Genomic DNA, 21,839 nt, shown 5'->3' on the forward strand with positions numbered 1-21,839 from the left:
AACAACCTACATTTGCCCATCGGCTTTGAAACAGTTTCATCACACATCTCAAGCAGATGACTGGATTCCTCCAGACTAATGTTACTGCTTATCAGCATTGCTTGGTTTACAGGGCAGCTGGCTGCACAATCTAGCTGGAATCAAATTAGCTGTTGATAATATGGTTGTAAATAAGCTCAGCAGCTGAATAGCTGTACATCACATGTGTGCACAGCTTGATCTGATTCAAGTCTTAACATAGATCTTCTTGAGAAACTTATCAGAGTAGTTTTTACAGGGTAGTGAACCTTAAATAACTGCAGACGTCTGTGTGCCTTTGGGATCTGAGGGAGAGCAGACATCAGTTCACAGATGCAGGAGGTTTCAATAACTCCATGCAAATATCTGTGGGGAAAACTAGTCATAAACCAGTCCTCTGCAATAATTAATGAGATGGTCTCCTTCAGACACGAGCCATGCCAAGCTGGCAGAGACATAGTGAGCCTCAGGCCCTGAGCTAATGTGATAGTTCAGGTGTAGCCTAGAGGTTAGCATCCCTAACCACCTTTGATGGTCAACAGATCTCTTCCTGCCACAAGGACCCTTTCTCTTCTCGTTAACTGATTTGGCCATCTAGCTTTGCACCAAGCATCAGCTGGTGTAAATATTCTGATATGACCTTAATTGCTGCATACTTTGGCTCAGGTCTGGATGATTTGAAGAGGAGTGATGTCTTTTGGAATGACAAAAATGCCGGGCAAACAGCAATCCCTCTCTTCTGAATTATAAACTTGGTATTTTTCTTCACATCCTTCTTCTAGTTTGGTACAGTAGAACATGATTTCTGCACCAAACACTTAGCTTGCTTTGAATTTACAATGTAGTTCAGGTGCCTTCAGCTTGGAAGACTAGATCTCTCAACTGCCTCTCCCATATACTGGAGACACACCACAAATGATTTCATCGTTAAGTGGCAAACCATTAGGGTCTCTAGAATTAGAGTACCATTGCCAATATTCTCAGCTTCAGACCACTAAGTATCTTTTCTTCTCTTCTGCTTTTTAGCTTACCAGGGAAAAACGCATCTCTCACCAGCTTCATCCTATCTGCAGTCCAACTGCTCATCAAATACCTGAAGAGGTTACAGCTGTATTCCTGGAACTGTTACTCTATCTCCAGTGATAGAACAAAGTTTTACCTTCATTTTCTAACTATTTTTCCTCTTAGTTAGCTTTATGAACAGGCTTTATTTTAGACTCCCCTTTCTATTTTATTTATTTATTTATTTTTAATCAGAATTCCCAGAGTGGTGTGCCTACTGTGATATTTTATTTTTTTTTTAAATACCTTAATAATCCTTGCTGTGGATTTCAGTATGTGCGTTCATCATGTACTGCTATTGTTTCAGATAATGTATCCTCGCTAAAAGGCAACAGCCCAATGAATTCAGCAAAATTCCAAAACAATAAACTCACAAAAACACTGGGTTTGCAACATGAGTTTCCAGATAACAAGCAACAAAGACAACCCATCCACTTTCTATTGGCCTACACATTTGGTTCAAGATATGAACAGAAGACATAGTACTGAAGAGCAAGTATTTCTTATTTCATACATTCATTACTGGCGCTTGACATGCAATCCCAACCAGAGATTCAAATCACCCAGCTCATTCTAGCTAAATTTGACTAAATGTAAATGTCTAGTAACTAACTAATCTGTGATGTGTATGCAACATGAATGAATGAAAGGTTCTCCAAATCACTGCACAATATGAGAAAAAATGTGGAAAGCAGTTAAAATAATATGGCTTTGTTTTCACCAAAATATTTGTCAAAAAAAAAAGCAAATTTATAAATGGGTTCCCATAGTTTTCCCAGACCAGTTCTTGAACTCTTCCATAAGCCATGTCAGGGCATGTCATATCCTACAATATGAGATGACATCTCACTAAGCTTCTCTCAGTTTTATGTGCACATTGACATATCTGTTTTAGTAGAAAATAATTAATGTGTGAGTTTACTTACAGTTATGACAGGTAGCTCCCGTGTAACCTGTATCATTACAGTCGCAGTAAAATGTGGTCCAGGACTGAGAGCATTTTCCTCCATGTTCACAGTAGTTAGGCAAACATCTGGTCAGAGACAGATTTAAAAAATGTAATTCATTATAAATATTTCAATAAAAATAATGTTCTGGGAAAAAAAAAAAAAAGTCTATTTTCCTTTCAGGCAATAGTTTCCTAAGGCTGAATCACTGCACATTACCTGAAGTAATTAGTTATTCCTCTGATCTTTGACTTCCATCATAAGCACTGAAGACAACAACATTTAATAAATCCAGCAAGGCAGTAAAGATCACTCTCAAAATAAATAAATGAATAAATAAAAATCCAGTTGTCCATCACTTGTTAGCAATTAAAGTGCCACAAACTATCTGAGCACAGAGGAGGAGGATGAATAAAAGGTGAAAATACTACTGAAATCTAGTTTCAAAGAAGAATTCCCAGTCCTCTGATTAAAAAGGAATCATTATCACCAAAATTAGGCTGCATTACATTTTGTGGTAGCTCAAATGACATTAAAATCTCAGAAGTGAAAGGGGAAATATGCTTCAGTTATGAGTTCTGTACTCTCTCTTCTTTCCCTTGTTTTAGTTGGTATGCTTCCAAAGTATTATTGAGAAGCAAATTATTAAAAGAAGAAAGAGGCATAACAGCATGCAGCTTGGGAAGTGAACAGAAACAAAAGCTGTGGGAGATAAATTCAATCTCCAGGACAAGAGGTGAACACTGATCTGAACTACAGTGGTGTAAATACAGGCAGTGTAATGGAGTTACACTGGTCTACATGGAAACAGAGCTTATTCCATTGTCTTTTCTTTCCTTTTTTTTTTTTTTTTTTTCTTTCCTTACTGTATATTAGATAATCTCTTTTACACTGTGTGTTCAAATTCTGAAAAATGAGTAACTTGTTTTTAATACCACTGATGCAATTGTGATGGGTGGGTGGATAGAAAACAGACAATCTATCCATCTCACCCTCGCCAGCATTTCATTAGGGTCTGCTTGGCTGCAAATTGAACCTTTTTATGGCCCAGATTTTTCAGTGCTGCCCGCAACCAATGAAGTCACTGAAGCTACCTAGATTTGTACTAGTTGAAGACCTGATTTTCTTGTAGTTCATCTCAGTCTTAGTAAACGTTTGCATTTAACTGTGCACATTGCCTTTAACTGTATCTTTCTGTCTGTTTCTTCAAGAATCCTGACAATTAAAGCACATTTAATTTGTAGAAATTGAAAATTTATGTGTCACTAATGGCCACTGTGCTCTACAGGCTTCTGAGCCCCACCAGCCATGCATTCATCAGCTTACTTGAGTCCAAGGTTGTTTGGAGTTGCCAAACACTAACTACTCCAGGAAACTTGCATATGTGAATAAGGGCCTATCAGACTAACTTCGTGTCCTCAACATGCTGTGTGGAAGTACTTGCACACATATCCTTGTCTCCATATGTATGGGGCTGAGATTTGATCTGGAACTCAGATTTACTTGGCCACAATTTATACCACCATAATAAAATTACACAGACAACATATTAAACATCAAAAGATTAAAGATTAACTCATGTTTATTAATACTTAATCATTGTTCTTATAGTCATTATTTATTATTCAAATATTACAGACATAAGGGATTCAAGAAGAAAATTTGATATTTATAACTATCAGTAACATCAGTTGAGGCAATTATAAAGTATATTACTCTTACAAAAAATAATTTTTATGGCTTCCACTAATCATTGGTCTCAAATATAGAATGGGGAAAGAAAACAGCATATACGCTCCTGGATTTCTTGCTCACCAGGGAGGTTTATGCACTGCTGTAGAGAACAGTTGAGACATACAGCAAGGGAAATAAAGACGGTGAGTCTCAAAGTCCATCTTGTCAGTTTATCTGTAGTAGACACCATTTCTTAGGCTTTTTACTTAAACATCTAAAACAGGAAAGACAAAGGGGATGGGCAAAGCTGTTGGTTTTGCCTTGTACTGACAGGCAGTCTGAGAAAGGGTAAGCCTTCAGCTTTTAATGGTATGCTGAGAAATCATTCAGCAGAGAGAAAAGCCCCAGAGACAGCATAGCCAGCCCCTCTGCCATCACATCTACTCATGGCAATGGAGAAGAGATTAAGCTGTGGGTCAATGCTAAAGAAGGCAAGAACAGCCTATGGGATGGCACAAGTAGGACTGGCTGATGCATGACCTGTGCCCAGCTATGCTCTGCAGATCTCACCAGCAGTTTCATCCCAAAGACTTCATGAGAAGCACAGTGGTTCAACAGCTCTGCAGTGATAAATATAAATTTTGACTGGAAGAGCAATTTGCTCAAGTTTACACTTCAGTCATGCCTGGTCTTGCCCTCAGCTCATTGTCTTCACTTCTACCTGCTTTTTGATGATAAACATTCACTTATATCACCTTTACAAGAGAAGTAGCTATACTCATATTGCAGAGAGTGATGGAGACAAGAAATATCTGATGTTTATAAAGCTCTTAGGAGAGATAAAAATAGCACTGCACTGTATCATTATCATAATTTACATCATCAGTGTAATGGACAAATGTTTTCTGCCTATTTTTAAACTAACTCTTATTAATTAACCCCATACAGTACAACTAATCGCTAGTCATTTGTGGTTTGCCAAAGGCCCGTATCAGAGGCTTAGACACATTTATTCCATTAAAACAGCTTCCTTAATAAAGGCTTTACAAAGTTGAAGGTCACTTTTCATTTCTGTTTGTCTTACAAATGCAGACACTTTTTCTTCCCCCAACAATGCACAACAGACAAGTTGAACTAGCTATGTAAGCTTTTAATGATATTCATAAATTTAGAATTAAACATTCTTTTATTCCTTAGTCTATTTGCTTTAATTAGCACCAACCACATTGATCTTGTTTTGGTCAGATAACTAACCCTTCTAAGAGCTAATGAAACAAATTTCTTTGCAACTCTAATAATTACCATAATCCCATTCTAACTGAGCAGTTGTGTCTTCATTAGAAGCAAAATTTATCTTAATTGTCAGGGAAGTCCAAATTTATAAATAACTATGATTAAAATTAATCAAGACATGGATAAATCACAGGTTGTTTCATTTGTCGACTGTCCCAGAACCTTATGCTGAAGGGTTCAACACATATAAATACATATATTTTAAAATACAGATATTTGCATTCTAGTGGATTCAAGCAATTCTAGAAAAGATCACAGTGGTATCATAGAATTTTTCAACGACAAACAACTGCAGTAGGCAGCCCCTGACCTATTTGCAATTGAAACAAACAGATTCAGTCAATTTTAGTGAGTATGACAAATGGGACACTTTGAAACTTAATGATTTGCCTAAGACAACTTGTGATAGACCAGGAACTCTGATCTTTCTGATTCCAGACTAATTCACAAAAATTCTCATGGTGAATTAATTTTATAAAAATAAATAAATAAATGAAACAAATCATTTTTCCCTTCTTCAGCCAAGCTGGAAAACAAACACTTAAGTGAGCAATTAGCAAAGCCTTCACAAAAGCACTCACTGTACTTAGATGAAACATCTCCAAAAATGCATGTGCTTCCTTTGAATTCAAAGGACAAACTGCATAGATATTAAAAGGCAAAATTTGGCCGTTTATTGGAATGACGAAGAAATAACAATGACAAAATTACTTGAGTGGGAAGGCTGAAGGAGTTCTACGCATTTGATGTTACACTTGACTGGAAATAAACCTGGTACTTTCAATAAGCACCTCTCAGATTTTGTTACAGTCAGCACAACACATCCTGCCTGTACCACTATGTATTCTTCCTAAATAAACAGAAAAAAAGAAAGCTGAGAGAAAAAGAAAAAAAAAAAGAAACCACCACACTCTCAATATCAAGACTCAATTTGCATCATTTTGAAGCAACTCAACAGTGTTGTAACAAGAACACATACAAAAGTGAAAGGCATCTTTTTAGCATGCCTTTTTGTCTTACTCTACTGAGCAGTGAATCTGAAACTCCTTGCCAAATTATATTTCAAATATATGAAATGGACTCAAAGGGAGACCAAACAAGCACTGGAAGGGAAAGGTAAGATAAATCCACCAACACCACTACATGGACAAAGTTTATCAACTTGACGGATTTACCAATGGGAAAACAAATGAAGATGAGATAGCATTAGAAAAGAAAGTACTACAGGAACACATCCCATCTTGTTTATCTCTGAATGTCCGTTTGTGGCAAAATAGTGAGCTATATATGCTATGGAGAAGAGAGAACTACTAGAACCAGAGGAAGGAAGGGAAAAGAATGAATAGAAGTATCATTAAGACTCCCAACTTGCATCATGACTTTCTTTTCCCTTAGCATCAAGCAGCACATTCCCTCCTCCTTACCCCACTTCTCAACTTCTTGCTTCAGCTTTAACTGAAGAACTTTAATAAAAAATGCTATGGCATGTTTTCTTTTCCTTTTTTTTTTTTTTTTTTTTAAGCCATCTACGTTTTCTTCCCTAAATTTATTATTGTATGAAAAGTAATGGAATACAAAAAGAACAGGAGTAACATGAACAAAGGATTTTCCTCTTCCACACCACAAGTCATTTCCTCTGTCACTTCTAATAGATATAAACATATCTAAAGAAAAGTATTTGGGGTCATTTAATAATCTGGCACAAAGAGATATTTTTCTTCTTCCTGAGATTGGCAAAACTTTGATGACAGACCATTTAAAATATATTATTACTGTTTCAGGCTCTGTGCTTGAATACCACTGTGAGAGCAACATTTAGAAGATCTGAAGTTGATGCTAAATGCCCATGGGCACATGGCTGGGACAGAACTGTGCAAGGAGGCTGTTCTGGGATTGGTGCAAGTAAAAGGAAAAAAAAATCTATTTATCTATGCTTAGATAAAAGGATTTTTTTTTCCTTTTTCTTTTTTTTTTTTTTTTCTCCCTTTTTTAAACATTTGATTGCTTTGTTGTTAGAACACCTACATTTTTAATAGAGGCAAATGTGCTGACAGTTTGGCTTGGCATCAGCAGAAAGGATTTTATATAAATAAATTTGAAAATTAAAAAAGGACAAATAAACCATCCTGTACAGACAGCTGTTCCATTTAGAATTCATCATTTTACAAAGCAAAAGCAGAAAAGCCATCTGTGAAAACCAAACACACAAATAAACAGGGACAGGATATTATATCCTCCATGCATACCCACAGTTAGACTTTAATATACCATGGGGTTGCACATTGCATGAATTTTGACTACATGATTAGCAATGGGGATAAACAATACTTAGGCCTCCCTAGAAATTCAGTTCCACACTTAAGTCAGATTCCAAAAAAACACTTCAGAAGCTCCCCACCAACCTTCTAATGGTCTGCTTTCTCCACAGAGGCCTCATTCAATGGCAACCCCCTTCTCCAACGTTACTGGGCCCTCCACTCCATAAGAAAAATAAAAGGTAACTATCTCAATCTCTGCCATCTTCCCGCACATACAGGTACATCACAGATAGAGCAAAATGTTCACCCTGCTCAAACTAGTTGTGTAATTACCCGTGACAGAATTTGTTAAACACATTTTAAGGACCAGATCAGCACTGATCTTAGTTACTCTGTAGCACCATCAGTTAAGTGAGATTTTAATTCAACACCATTTTCTTACTCCACTTGAAAATAAATAAGTAAGCAAGCTCATCTGAAAAAGAACAAGACTAAATTAACACAGTCTGTCTGCAGTTCAGATGAGGATATGAATGCAGCAGGTAAGTCTGAAGAACCTGTCTGTTTGCTCTGAAAACACAGTATTGCCACATACCAGTGCACCATTCATGGTCCTCAATCAGTGTTTTCTGCAGCTGGTGTTACATATACAAAGCAAAGTTAATAAAAACAAAAACTTAAAATTAAGTGAGAGCAAAATCATCTCATGACATTATACAAATAATCTGAACTTTCATTCACATTAGAGGCAAAGGACAGAAAACTGCCCTTTTCTTCAGAGGTAGCATCATCCAGTGTGATTGCCTATTTTACAGAGAATTTGCTTTGTACAAACATATTCTTGTCTTATAATTACCACAGAAGGAAATCATCTGACAGTGCAAAGCTCATATACCAGGCCAACAGCAGGGAATTCTTCTACATAGTTTTATTACACTTAATTGCCAGTCAGCTCTTAAGCAGCCAGAGAGAGATGTTCTGTCACCAGCTGCATTATCCAGCTAGTTTAACATTAGAATAGATATGAGAAGAGGTGGGGATGTTCTCCAGAACTGCAGGGGTTTTAATTCTGATACCCAGATTTTGGGTTGGCTCAGTGTGGTTTCCTTTATTTTTATATTGCTGACTTTTTCGTCATCCTGCCCTTCCATCCTAAAACTTGTGTGGTATTGAGTGGGTTTCCCAGACTCTCACTCCAATATGAGCTACCTGCAATGGTTTTATGTTAGCATGTTTAATTGGTGGTACATTCTTTGGGGAAAGATCCCCCAAGGGATTTTTCACTCTCACAGAACACCATGTATACTTTTATTTCTAACACTTTTTTTTTTTTTCTTATTTTTTTTTCCCCCAGTGCATATCAATCTTTACAAGAGAAAAAGTAATTAAGATACCTTTTTCATTTTTAATCTCCCCACCATATAACATAGTTTGGATTAAGGATTTTTCCCTTTTCCTTTCCATAACATTATTTCCAGTGTTTTGCTTTGTTTTCAGTGAAAAGAAAGCAGGAAAAGTTAAATTTTATAAAGACAATTTGATGAAAAAGAATGCAATTTCTTACAATACTGTATTTTTTGATGCACAAAAAGCAATTTGTCAGTGTTTTAGAAAGTATCAAAACAAACAAGAGAAAGGGAAAGTTTTTGAAAACCTGTCTTCAATTTCTTTCATTAAAATAGAAACTGAAGGGATCTTCAGTGTGCTTATATGCTGTTTGTAAATATATGCTCTGGAGCCTACATTTGAAAGAGGCAAGAGACACAAAAGGGACACAGAAAATAATCCGTCACAGGACTGAAGTAATATTTTTAAGGTTATATGAGATCTGTAACCTGGATTATCAGACCTTCTTAACCAACTCATGAGGATAGCCTCCCTGTAGCATTTCAATGGAATAATTCAAAAAAGAAAAAAAAAAAAATCCAGGTGTTCCACCATCTGAGGTTGTGCAGTTCAAACACTCTGCTGACGGAAGTACAAACTCACAAGATTCACATCTACCATATCTACCTGTGATTTACCAAGAATCAGATTTTTTTCTTATTCAAGGAGCATGATCTGAAAAGGTCTGACTCATTGCTATAAAACCAAAAAGAAATGTTAAGACGACCTTTTGGAAAGAGAAAAAAAATACAGACTGTCAAATCAGTGTCATTTCTGCAGAAAAGACACTAAATACTGAAAACAGGAACAGTAGAGAGAATGAGAAGAATGAATGCCAAATTATTAATGTTTTGATTCCTTCTCCAATGCACTGCAGGTATTTATATGGGAGTGAACGCAGTATGAAGTGTTTGCTTTTCCAATCCCAGCCTGGGATTGTAATAAATAAAACTAAAACTCACTGGGCATAATTAGCCAGGATATTTCTCATTTGCATGGCCAACTTAGAAAAAAAAAAACATATAAAGTTTGGCTTCAGCTGCAGGGCATACATTAATTCTTAGAAGAGATTAGGGAAATGCAAAAGGAGACTGTACTTTCATCAGATTTATCCTAACCCGCTTCACCTGCAATAGTAATTAATTTCCCAAAGGTCCATTTTGACAGTACAACACATGAAATAACACTAAGTTCATTACTAAAAGAAGGAAAAAGTTGGAAATTATTATTTCTTACAAGTAAAAACTGATAGTAAAATCTAACGGAATCTACAAAGGAAGTACATAAAAAGTAGGATTTAAAAGGTCAGATCTATGTGGCAAGGAAAAAGAATACTTTAAACTAATTTATTTAGAAAATATTACGAGGAATTTCCACAGATAAAACATGTCTAGGGATAAAAGGGTAAGGACTAAGGACACTTTTCTTTCACTTCTTTGTGCTCCATGACTCAGGAGCACAGGGACACAAACCTGTGAATCAACTCAGCGTGCTTCTCCCTAATGAAGTAAACTGTTAATGTCAATCCCATCGCAGTGATTATTATGTATACCACATGCTGCTCTCTCCACTTGTATTTCCTAGGAGAATTAGAATATGCAGATGAATCTTGGTTTAATAAGGATGGCAATAACAGTGTGTGTGCCTGCCCACTGACGCTAGCATGATAAAACAATGCCAGAATTTGTAAGGAGATATCTGAGGTCAAGTTTGCATTCCTAACTGCAAATCCTTGGAATCCCCAGAATGTCCTACAAGACAAGCCATCATCAGCCCATCTGTTAAGGTGGTTTCAACGTGAATCCTTTTGTTTTGTTTTGTTTCTTCCTAGGTCACTTAAGGGAACTGAAGTTCCCAGTGTTGTCCTTGACAAGTACTGTCAGTATTTGCTATAGTGAGGGCATGGTGCCAGCCAAGTAAAAATAGGACAACCCAGTCAAAGCTTCATCAGCGCAAAATCAACACTAACTGCAGCAATCAGATTAAAGTACCCTCTCAGTTACAGGCAGGGAGAGCAATGCATGTATTTATGTATTCATGTGGATGTGTGCCTAAAGTAAAGGAGGCTCTGACTACTAGTTTATTTATGAATGACAGGTTTAGCACAGAAATGTGCTGTGGCTTCAGTCCCAAAACTATCACGTCTCAGATACATAAGCACAAATTGTGTATACAACTTATGACGATATAATAATGGGTGTACTGTGCTTCTGCACCTGCCTTAGCCCTACCTTTGTCCAGGTAAACTTTGTCACCAAAGAGTCAATAGCTTCAAGCTTTTTCAGCCCTGGCAGGGAGGGCAGAATCACATTGAAGTTCAGGCTCCTTAGCAAAGCTTCTCTGTCAACAAACAACCTAAAGGCCACATCCATTGTGATACAGGTTGAGAAGTTCAAAAGCATGAAGGTAACCAACATGATTGTTAAAGATGCAACTATTCCTCTCTTGAAACCCTGATGGAAGCAACCATTTGTCTAGAACCATTTGGAGGAACAGAGACTAGTTCCATGATGTGAGGTCAGGGGAAAATGATGCCAGTTTTCTCCTTGCTACAGCTATTTGGTGCAAGATATCCCAACTGCAATATCTCCAAAGCACTTTTCTTTACAGAGTTTGAAGGTGCTGGTATGAGAAATCATGCCAGATCTTACCTCTTTGTGAACTGGAAACAGAATTTTCTCCTCTGTGACTAACACTGTGAAACAGAGTTTGTCCCATTACACACAAGAAGTGGATGAGATTAATGAACCCATGTCTACAAGCTTTAAGGCAGCCCTTGCTGATGTATTCCAAGGGGTCCATCTGCTGTAAGAGCAGACAGCCTTGCACAGCCCAAAGGGAGCATCTGTGCCATATGATGTAGGGCTGGAAATCCACAGTGTTTCTGGACTTAGGTTTAATGATTTTCTGGCATGTTTTCCTAATATCCATGGCAACTCTTGAGCTGCAGTATCTCTTGAGCCCACATTCCTCCATCTATTAATTGAATAGGATGCCAACTATAGCAAACAACCAACTCAGTGTCAGGACTGAAGCTAGTACTTCTAGTCCCAAAATTCAGCATTCCAGCCAATTGCTGAATGGGAAATCCCAAAGCTTCTCAACAGTGTGGCCAAGTTCTCAGCATCTGCATATTTATTTTCCTATCCATTTCATTTATTTTTAAATGAGAGGCTGCTTGAAATTCTCCCAAGCTATACCTTCCATTGTTTGCCCACATACACACAGACCAACACCCCCACTAATCCATTGCTATGCAGAAAGAGAAAACAGTGCAAAAAGAATTATTACTTAGCAAAATGCAAAGTCATATTCCCACATATTTTGAAATGAGCACAGATACAACAAAACATATTTCTGCTCTGAAAAACTGAGTACAAAGAGTTGCCCATGGTGAAGAGAATGTTTTAAAAAGTAAGAAACTCAGAATTCTCAGTACTAAGACCTATCTCCAGACTTCAGTTCAGATCACCAGTGCCTCTACTCCAGTTTCCTTACTCTGTTGGTGTCACAGCAAAGATGCAGATGAGGTGACTTTAAGAACATCTCACCAAACTCTCTATCAGCTTCCAGCAATCTGTGGCTTAAGGATTCATGTATGTCTTCCTGGCTTTTTCCTTTACATTTGACCTCTACAGCATCTAATGATATCCACTTTGATGCTGTGTAAGATGTGAATTTTGAGAAACAGCAAATACTTCTTGATTCACCTCCTTCATGCTGCTCCTCAATGCACAATCCTGCTTAGCTCTTGTATCCAGGCTGAAAAGTCCTAGCCTATTTATTTTTTCCTTGTAGACAACAGTTTGTGACACACAAGAACAGAGGGTCAGTTTTAGAAACAGCTGAAAGGCCTGAATGACAGACTTATAGTCAGAGCTGCACACATCACCTCTGAGTGACCCAGAGAGGACATACTTCTTGGAAAGGGTTGGTCAGGCCAAGGCTGAGATCAGTGAATATATCCAACTGGATTTGCACTTCTTTTAACAACTGAAATAGAGGATGCGAAGTGATCAACACACAGTTATTAGCTTGATATATGAAAGTGTAAATGCTTCCATAAATGTCCAGTGCCTCAGTCCCTGCCTCCTCCCAACACCATATGAATATCTTGCCATCATTTTGACCACATCTGAAAGATGGTCAGACACCTCAAAGCCAAGAAGTGAGACAATGTCATGAAAACAGAAAGACGAGTAGAAAAGAATCAAGCTAGTGGTCATCAAAAGAAACATACGGCCTCAGATGAATCCTCATTCTAGACATTATGGAGTCCACAAAGAAGAACCCACCCCCCCAAGAAAAAAAAAAAAAAAAAAAGAGTAGCAAGTTCTGTCACTCACAGAACATCACCCTGTAGTTGCAAAAATGAATCATGCATTGTTAGAAGCAAAGAGCAAAACAGGAAAAGGACAAATGGACAGAATTTGTAGCTCTTCCTCCTCCATTTCTTTACACTCTAAACTTAAAATATATACAAGTTAAAAAAATATATATATATTAAAAAACACCATACCTGAGGGCTATCTGCCTGCCTCCCCACCCTGCCACAGAACTTCCTTAGAGCACCAGAGAGATGCATCTACCAAACAAGTTCTCACAGGTGTATGATACAATTCTGAGCTGAATTCCTGACAGGCTCTTCCCACATTTATATGCTTTTTTTTTCTGAAGCAATGTTATTGTTGTTGACATTTCAGACCCCCCTAAAGCAAGAACAAGCCACAGCTGTTCTAGCTGGAGGAGAAGCCTGAGCAAATGCAGAGAATCATAAAGAGCTGGAAGGGAACTCAGGAGATCACTTAGTCCATGCCTATGCCCCAAGGCAGGATTGTGCATACCCACGTTTGCTGTTTCTCAGAGACTCATGTAACCTGTTCTTAAAGTCTTCCAGTGACTTGACAGTTTCCTCAGGCAGCCTATGCCACAGGTGTTCTCCTGTACATCTTGGCCAGAGAAGATTATTCTTTTCTGAACTGCAGCAGCCTTTTACCACCTGAGGCCCGTTATGCTTCCTTCCCTCAACAATCTCTTTTCTGGTTGAAGAACCAGCACTTAATCAGTCTTTCTTTGCAGAGAATGTTTTCTAGACCCATTTTATTTGAGTTCTGAATATGTTCATAGAGAACAGAAATTTAAAAGCAAGAGTGCTAATGAACCTGTGATGGCTAAACATCAGGATTAATGGCCAAAGACAGAAAGAATCATTCTGTTCTCACCAGACTTTCTTACCAGTCAGGCTTTTCCCTGGAAGCTTTTAGATTTATTATATCACCTCAGAAGACGTCTTCTTTCCCAAAAACCACTTACAATGCAAAATCCCAGGAGTGAGGGTTGTATTATCCCTCTACGAACCTAATTTACATCAATCTGAACTAAAAATAAATCCACAAAGAGCCTGCATTTATTTGCCAGATGGCTTGTGGTCACGATTGTCAGTGTAGGACTTGTACTTCTGCAAAGTATGCATACATACCCAAAGACACCTCCTTCCCTCCCCAGAAGTCTCTGAATTCAGGGACTTCATGGCACCTTCACTTCCATGTTTCATCTCTGCCTTGTTACTCTCTGCTCTGTACTCGGCTGCTATATTTTTCTGACTCATTAATTCAGCGTAAAGCAAACACACCCTGCTGAGTACCTGGCACTCCTAACCAAGCAGAAATCCTGAAGAGGCAACAACAAAGACAGAGAAAATTAAACAAATACACTTTCTTTTACATATGGAGCAGACCTCTATGGCTTAGCAGCATATTATCTCATTTTTTCTTTACGTGGGGATAAATGCGTTGGAAAACGGCTATGACATCTAACACTTCGTAACAAGAGCAATGTTAGCACCACATTTTACAACACCCTCAGAAAACACAGAGCAATCTATGCATTTGGACAACCACAGTAAATATACATACTATGAACAAAAGAAAAACAGTTTACTAGATTAACAGCATAAAGGCAGCACAGGTAATGCCAAGTCCTACACATGCACTGTTACAAGAAAGATTGCTTCCTCCTACAAATTGTATTTTCCCATTTCACAGGGTGTTGGGAACAGTATCCAGGAAGAGCTGTGCCCTGAAGGAGGCAAAGGGAATATGGTATTACTTTCCAGAACTTGTGGAACAGACACAGCTCTGAACATACTGGGGGTGCCTCTCCTTGCACAGGTTATGTCACCTGAGGATGACATGCAGGTACCATCCAAGGGCATGGAAAATCAGAGATGACTTCAGATGCCACAGTAGGAATAAAAACAATTCTGGCACTGCAACTAAGGGCTGCAAACAGGCGGTTTCTTATTAGGAGATAGCACTAACTAGCCTTCTTCCATCATAAGGACAGTCTGTGTTGACTACTTCAGACTGCACAATGTCTTAATGTCCTCATGAAAGCGTGTAAGACTTGAGTTTCCTTTGCATTACCTGCTACTCCCAGCTGTCTCAGATACCTTCTAGACTACCCTTTCAGGCAGGACCAGAGCAGCTACCAGGTGGTCTCATTCACAGAAATGCTGAGGCTGGAAGACAACTCTGGAGGTCCCTGGCAAGAGTCACCTGCTCAAAGCAGGGTCAATGACAATAGATTCACTCAGGTCTGCAAAAGCATTTTCACTTGGCACTGTCTCCTCAGACACCAATGAAAAGAAGGCAAAATTCTGTATATTCCTATGGAGATCCCCATTTTTTTTCTGAGTACTGTTTAATACCTCAGCTAGTGTCAAGGCATTTATCTCCCAGAAATAGGTACTGAAGAATAGAAAAAACAAATACAGGGATACAGAAGGCATTCATGCAAAGTTCACCTGAGCACACATATAGTTCAAATACTAGAGATGAAATGATGAGATATTAAGGCTTAGTCCCTCAGGTAGCTCCATTTAAATTAATGGAGGCTCATCGCTTTATACTGAGAATCCTGGCATGAGCATAATAAGCTTACACAATTCATTGCTCTTTCTCTCTCTCAAAAAAAAAAAAAAAAAAAGAAACAAACAAACAAAAAAAAAACATACTGCCAGCATCAACAGTAGTCCCAACTTGTCATCTTTCAAAATAAACCCGTTAATCCTCTTTCTAAGAGCCAAAATAAGTTGCAGAGAGCTGTCTAGCTACTGTTTTCAGAGCCCAGGTCTGAACAAGCTTGGCCTACAAGCCTGTAACAAATGAATTGCTTTCTAAATAGAGGCATATTCCTCAAAGAGCTTTCTGTGCTTAGGTAACTAAGACAAATGCCCCATTTACATGTTAATTAAGAAACACAATTCCCACATGTGTTAAAATTACAAAAACGTGCTTTTACAGTGCACATCGCAATAAATCTTACAATTAAGAAAGGGGAGATCATATTTCTTGTGGATGATGCTCTTACAGAATTTTAACACTCCTTACATATATAGAATGAGCAGCTGCATATTGCATGCCTGGAGTCAGACCCCAACTTTCCTACAAGCCCAGAGCTGCTGCAATATAGAGCACTAGTTAAACTACAGTGACTGTAAATGATGTGTCAGACACTTTGTGCAATGAACCAATCTGAATAAGGCTTGAAAACATACTCAAGCATAGACCATGCAGACTAGACAGCAAGGCTGACCTTCAATTTGCCAGAATTCTGAATTCAAATCTCCTGTTCTCCCCAACCTTCCATCTATAGTTTAACTAATTAGGCCATAATATGGACCTGAAGAACATAAAATGTTCAAAAAATGTTAGGAAGAATACACTCCAAGAATACTTTCATGGTCAGGCTTTCCTCAGGTTAACCACTGGATTAGGAACAACCCTGTTGGAAAATAACACAAAGGATTTGCCTCTTATCTGTATTTTCTTAATTCATTTTCATTTAATTTCATCCCTCTTTCCAATGGCCTGTTTCTGCTATGATCACTCGACTTCAGTTCTACACCAGCAGTACTTCACCCTGAAAATCTTTCAACAATTTTTGCAACTTCCTGAAATCTATTTTGTAAATTTAACTTCTCTCAGTATGTGAGAAATATGTAGTATGATTTGGACAAAAAAAAAAAAAAAATCCTTCTTTCTTCCCTGCAAAATAATTTCAGCAGAATTATTGGAGTTGCCAGACAGGGAGAGCGCACTGAGTGTTTCACTACCCGAGAAAGCTGCAATCCCCACGACTCCAGCAATGCTCATTCCTTTTGGTTACCAGGGGAATTTCAGAATTTCTGCACAGTACTTTACTACACTGAAGGTTTCTATCTTTCCCTTCAGGGCAGGTCCACTGTTACACTGAATCCAGCCATAAGAGAAACACTTTTGACAATTATCAATTGTCTTTTCCCCCCTTTTTAATCTACTTTGTCTTTTTCACGTAGATCATATAGTAGAGACATAAATTTAAGGCTGTCCAGAGAATCATAGTGGAACAGACCACATTCATCTTCACTAGATCACGTATAGCTTTTATTTATGCATGACATATTCAAGCCAATGATTATGCAAAAAAAAGTTCCACCTTTCTTATTATGTTTGGATCCTTGCCTTAAATAGTTTATGGTATCATCACAGACATATGCTTGTCATCTTTGGGATGCCAAAGATGAGAATGACACTTGGAGTAGTACCATAGATTTACTTTGCAGCCTGGACTCTGTGACAGTGAAGGCATTGGAGATGTCTCATAGCACCTCTGCCACATACCAGAAGTATTTTCTTCTGTTTCAATATACAAATTGGCATTGAATGGTCCACTTAATATTAAAAAATCTGTTCTTTCAAGAAAGAAAACACAATGCTTTTTTTATCTCTTAATTCACCAGAAAGTTTATATTTTTATCCCCTTTGTTAAATATGCTGCTTCTTATCAATTCCATCTACCATTCCAGACACACCAAGTGTGAAATTCATATCTACCTGAATTTGGTCATCATTAAACTTAACAGATTTGATCAACAGAGTCAATATTTTCTCCATACAAGTTAAAAAACACGAGCACAAAAATCTCATATAAGAGAGATTTTTCCCACCTTACTAGCTCTTGCAATCTGATCCTTTCTATAGAAAGCAATGAGATCAGCTTTCAGCTCCACCTAAGCAGTATGTCTGAAAAATTACTTTCAGTCCTTAAGCTCCTAACGTATTTCCAAAATATCCTTACTATTCACTTAACTATCTGAAGCATGTGAAATTTTCAGCAGTTCCATTTTCATTTTTCAGATCTTAGCCAGATTTAAAAACAAACAAAACCAGAATCTATCCATAAGAAGCAAAGGAGAAATTAGGAAATATGTAAAAAATGTTGGTTGCTTATTTCTTCTCTACCCTTGAATAGAAAATCTGGACTTTCTCTCAGATTTTAACTTCCTAGTGATTCAGATCAGTATATAAACTAAAATGTGTGTTTGGTAGATACAGGCATTTCATCATAATATTGACTTGCACCAAATGGTCAATATGCTGCATGAGGTGTACCATATCTTCATTATGGAAGTGCTGTGCTGTAATGGCTAAGAAGAAAAATTGTAAATGATCTACCTAAACAAAAACAACTAGTATATTAAGGGGATGACATGTTCTGATGAATCAAATAATTTTTCCTTCTCTTTCATTTCCCTCTAAAACTTCAAAGCAATCAAATGTTGTTTATGCATAAAATTTAATCCTTTCACCAATCTGTAGTTTGATTGGATTTGCATACTCTATTTCATACAAGTCAATGTGAAGAGAGCCTCATGTAATTGAAACTATTTCCCCTCCAGCTCTTCTATCTTTGCTGTAATATTTCCTATTAGTAGCTTTATTATGCCTAATATCTTTAATGTTGGCAGATGAGAATTTTCACTTAATGTAACCTGTATTTATAAACCACTAGGATGAAAAAAGAACAAACACAAGAAAGAGGAAACAATAATTACCTGTCTTTGATGCCACACAGATCAATGTGTAAATCACTGAAATTCCCCAGGGAGCCTTGCTGAACTAAAATGAGGTCCTTGGGCTGGTTATCAATAAAGATGAGCCTCATACAGCCTTGAAAAGCAGTAATGGGATTTAAACATTGGGAATCAGTGAAATTGTCAGGGCACCCTGTGGGAAAAAAGAAAAGAGGCAGAGAAGAATATTGGAATGTTCATCTGTTTCTGTTGGGATTTCCTAATGTAAAGGCTTGGACGCTCATTATTCCAAGTGTTTTTTGAGCTATGCAACTTTCTGTGCTATAAATCTTTCAGTAAAAAAATAAAATAAAAAAGGGAAGAAATAAACGATATCTCACCACTAGAGATATCAGAGTATGAGATTTTTGCATGTGCTAAGCAAAATCAAAATTCATTTTTTGCATGTTCTTTAAACCTCACAGTCAATAGCAATTGACTCCCATAAGAAAAGCTGTGCAAACTATGAAATTATTATGGGTTAAATTCTGCTGCTGAGGCAAGGCACAGATTATAACGGTGAAATCATAGGAACAGCAAGCAAGAAAATCATTTCTGTCTGAACCTCTATGGTATTTGGCCAATTCTGAGATCCAAAGCCTTCTGCATATCCTCACTTAGCACTGTATCCAGAGAGTTCATCAGATCAGAGCCTCATTGCAGTAAGCACAACGCAGAAGTATGTCAGAGCTAAAATAGACAGTTGATGACACTCCCTTTATCTACATTAATGCTTACACTCCAAAAAGCAGGAGGTAGTATTTTTCAAGATTCTTTCCATTTTCAGAATTGAGCTAAACCTGCATTCATTTCAATGAAAGCACAGTATCTAAATACCTTTGTAGATCTGAGCCATGTGTCAATTATGTTCTGAAGTCTAAAATCACTGAGCCTGATCAGGACAGTGATATCTACAGGAATTTTAATGCAACTGGCAGTGCTCTGTCCTTTTAACCAGAAAAAAACACTCATGCCTAGTACAGATACGCGGCTTTTGCATGTTTTACTAGCTAGATATAGCTACTCCTCAGCTAGTCCACTTTAACAGCTGTGTTAGTCTGCAATGCAACTCAATAGGTGGTAAAAAATCAGTTACTACAGCATTTGCTATTAGGTGCAAAGTACATTTGGGAGACCTCAGAATCTGAGAATTTCCATCATGAAAACCTGTCCTATGTCTATCTGAAACAACTTACCTCCAAAATAGTAGCTGTTTCCCGAGTAGATCCTTGAGACAATGGTTGCATGGCTGGCAGTGGCAGCATTGTTATCCAGTGTCAGGGTAATTCGATGCCTTCTGGCATTGATGTTAACTGAATGCCAAAGACCATCATGGAGATTGGTGCCTGGGAAAGAAAAAAAAAAGAAAAAGGCACAAAGGGTGAAAAAATGTGAAAAAAGAAGTGCAGGAGACAACAACGTTTTTCAAATCTTTGCTTCCAACCTGTGATCACAAACAGGCAGCAGAACCCAACATGGGCAAAAACAGCAGCTGAAAAGAACTCATTGCCTCTGAAAGTAAACTGGCATAGAAGGTCCAAGAAAGGGAAAGTTTTTAGGAGTATTTAAGTAGATCATCTGCACATTTTGATCCAACCTGCTTGCTATACTGCAGGCACTCATGCATGTTTGCTGTGCCCTTTACCTTTTTGGTAGTATACTACTAACATTGGGGGGGAGAGGGGAGGAAGGGAGAGAGGGTGATTATGATTACTTTGAGTCTGTTGGGAAATGCTTGTAGCTAAAAAGGATTGTGCAGAGATCTCTACTAAACTTCTAGGACTAAATGCATACCTGAGATTTCAGAGGATTAGTTTCAGTGAAATGGTCGTAACTTCTCTCAGTCTCCTTATGAAAGCTGACAACCCCCAATATGTTTCAGTAGGACTTCTGTCCTTAAAACCCTTCAGCACTAAGTTAGCACACACTCTTATTGATGGATGTGCCCATATATATTAGATTTTGACATGGGTTTTCTGAGATCTGGGATTGTTGCTCTGTCCAGGAACCTTTAAAGGGATGTGGGAGATTATAGTACTGGGTAGCCTCTTTCTGTTATACATTTATGCAAAGTAACAGGGAAATAACACCTCCATTTTCATATTCTGAAAATCAATGTTGCATCTTGGGGCTCTTGAAATAGCACCACAAGGATACAAAGAAACTCCACATCCTCTACATTGACAACCATGAAAAGCAGTGGGCAAATCTCTGAGCTCTCACACAGTGGTGCAGATCAAAAGTAAACCAATCACACTTTGACGTACACTACCATCAAGCTGCAGTCTCTGAGAGGAGGCTCAGACAACTAGCATTTATTCCCCTCCCTAATGGGATATTTTTTGTTAATGTAGCTTTCAGAAGAAACAAACTAGCACTTAGTGACACAAAGAGGTGTGAGAACAGTTCAAAACAAAATAAAAAAAATTATGGGTGTTATGTGTATGAAAAGCCATTTCGTTACGAATTTGAAAATGAGACTATTTCTGGAGTAATGGCTGCTAACGCACACACAATTTCCATAGAATAAGACGCCAGTTTCTCAGGGGGAACAAAAAAAAAAAAAAGAAAAAAAAAAAAAGGGTGAGTTTACAGCTAGAACAAGTCCATTATGAAATACTGTGTTTAAGTTTGAAAAGATGCCAAGAAAAAATAGGCCACATTTGGGTCAAAAACAGGTCCATTCTTGACTAAACATGACTTTATTGTGAGTATCAACATCTGCAAGACATGGCACTTGCAATTTTTGCACATTTTCCATGTGTAAGTAGGCAGTTTAGCAATGTTTTGGATAGCACCAAAGGCTGGGCTCAGGATCATGATTTCAGACCTACATAAAAACAAGTACACCCAAACAAATATTGGCATTATCTCAGATTTGTCAATCTAATTAGGACTGCAATAAAGGCAGGAAATTCAGTTTTCAACATTTGGTTGCAGCAAACTGAAGCTGTAACAATCCACATGAATAAGGACAGATGCACGGCTGCCTCATTTTCTATCACAAAAGGGAATAAAATACACATACGGAGCAGCTCTGCTTTGACAACTCTGTCAGATTTTCTCTATATTTCATTTAATAGACACAACTGTACTCTTTTAGTCTGCACCAAGAATATTTTATATTACATATTTTTAAACAGATGTTCTTTTTAGAAAATACTATATTATTCAGACCTCTGAGTTCCATCAAGTCTATTATACATCCATGTTTGGAAACTGTGTATTCAGCCTACGTGGAAATGAATTTCCTGGACTCCCACCCAGCATGGTTGCATAGTAGTATGAGACGTGCACGGCTCTGGG

General features: G+C 37.8%; 1 protein-coding gene across 2 annotated transcripts in view; it reads right to left on the bottom strand.

The window, feature by feature from the left end:
- The window catches only part of CNTNAP5 (contactin associated protein family member 5), a 282,878-nt gene that overhangs the window by 106,927 nt on the left and 154,112 nt on the right, over positions 1-21,839 (bottom strand). For both annotated transcript variants that reach the window (XM_068687419.1, XM_068687420.1), the window contains exons 10-12: positions 19,730-19,879; positions 18,516-18,687; positions 2,007-2,113 (exon numbers count right to left, since the gene is read on the bottom strand). In XM_068687419.1, coding sequence (XP_068543520.1) covers positions 2,007-2,113; positions 18,516-18,687; positions 19,730-19,879 — 429 coding nt within the window. The remainder of the gene's footprint in view (positions 1-2,006; positions 2,114-18,515; positions 18,688-19,729; positions 19,880-21,839) is intronic.

This window comes from Anas acuta, chromosome 6, assembly GCF_963932015.1.
Source record: "Anas acuta chromosome 6, bAnaAcu1.1, whole genome shotgun sequence".
Taxonomy (NCBI): Eukaryota; Metazoa; Chordata; class Aves; order Anseriformes; family Anatidae; genus Anas; species Anas acuta.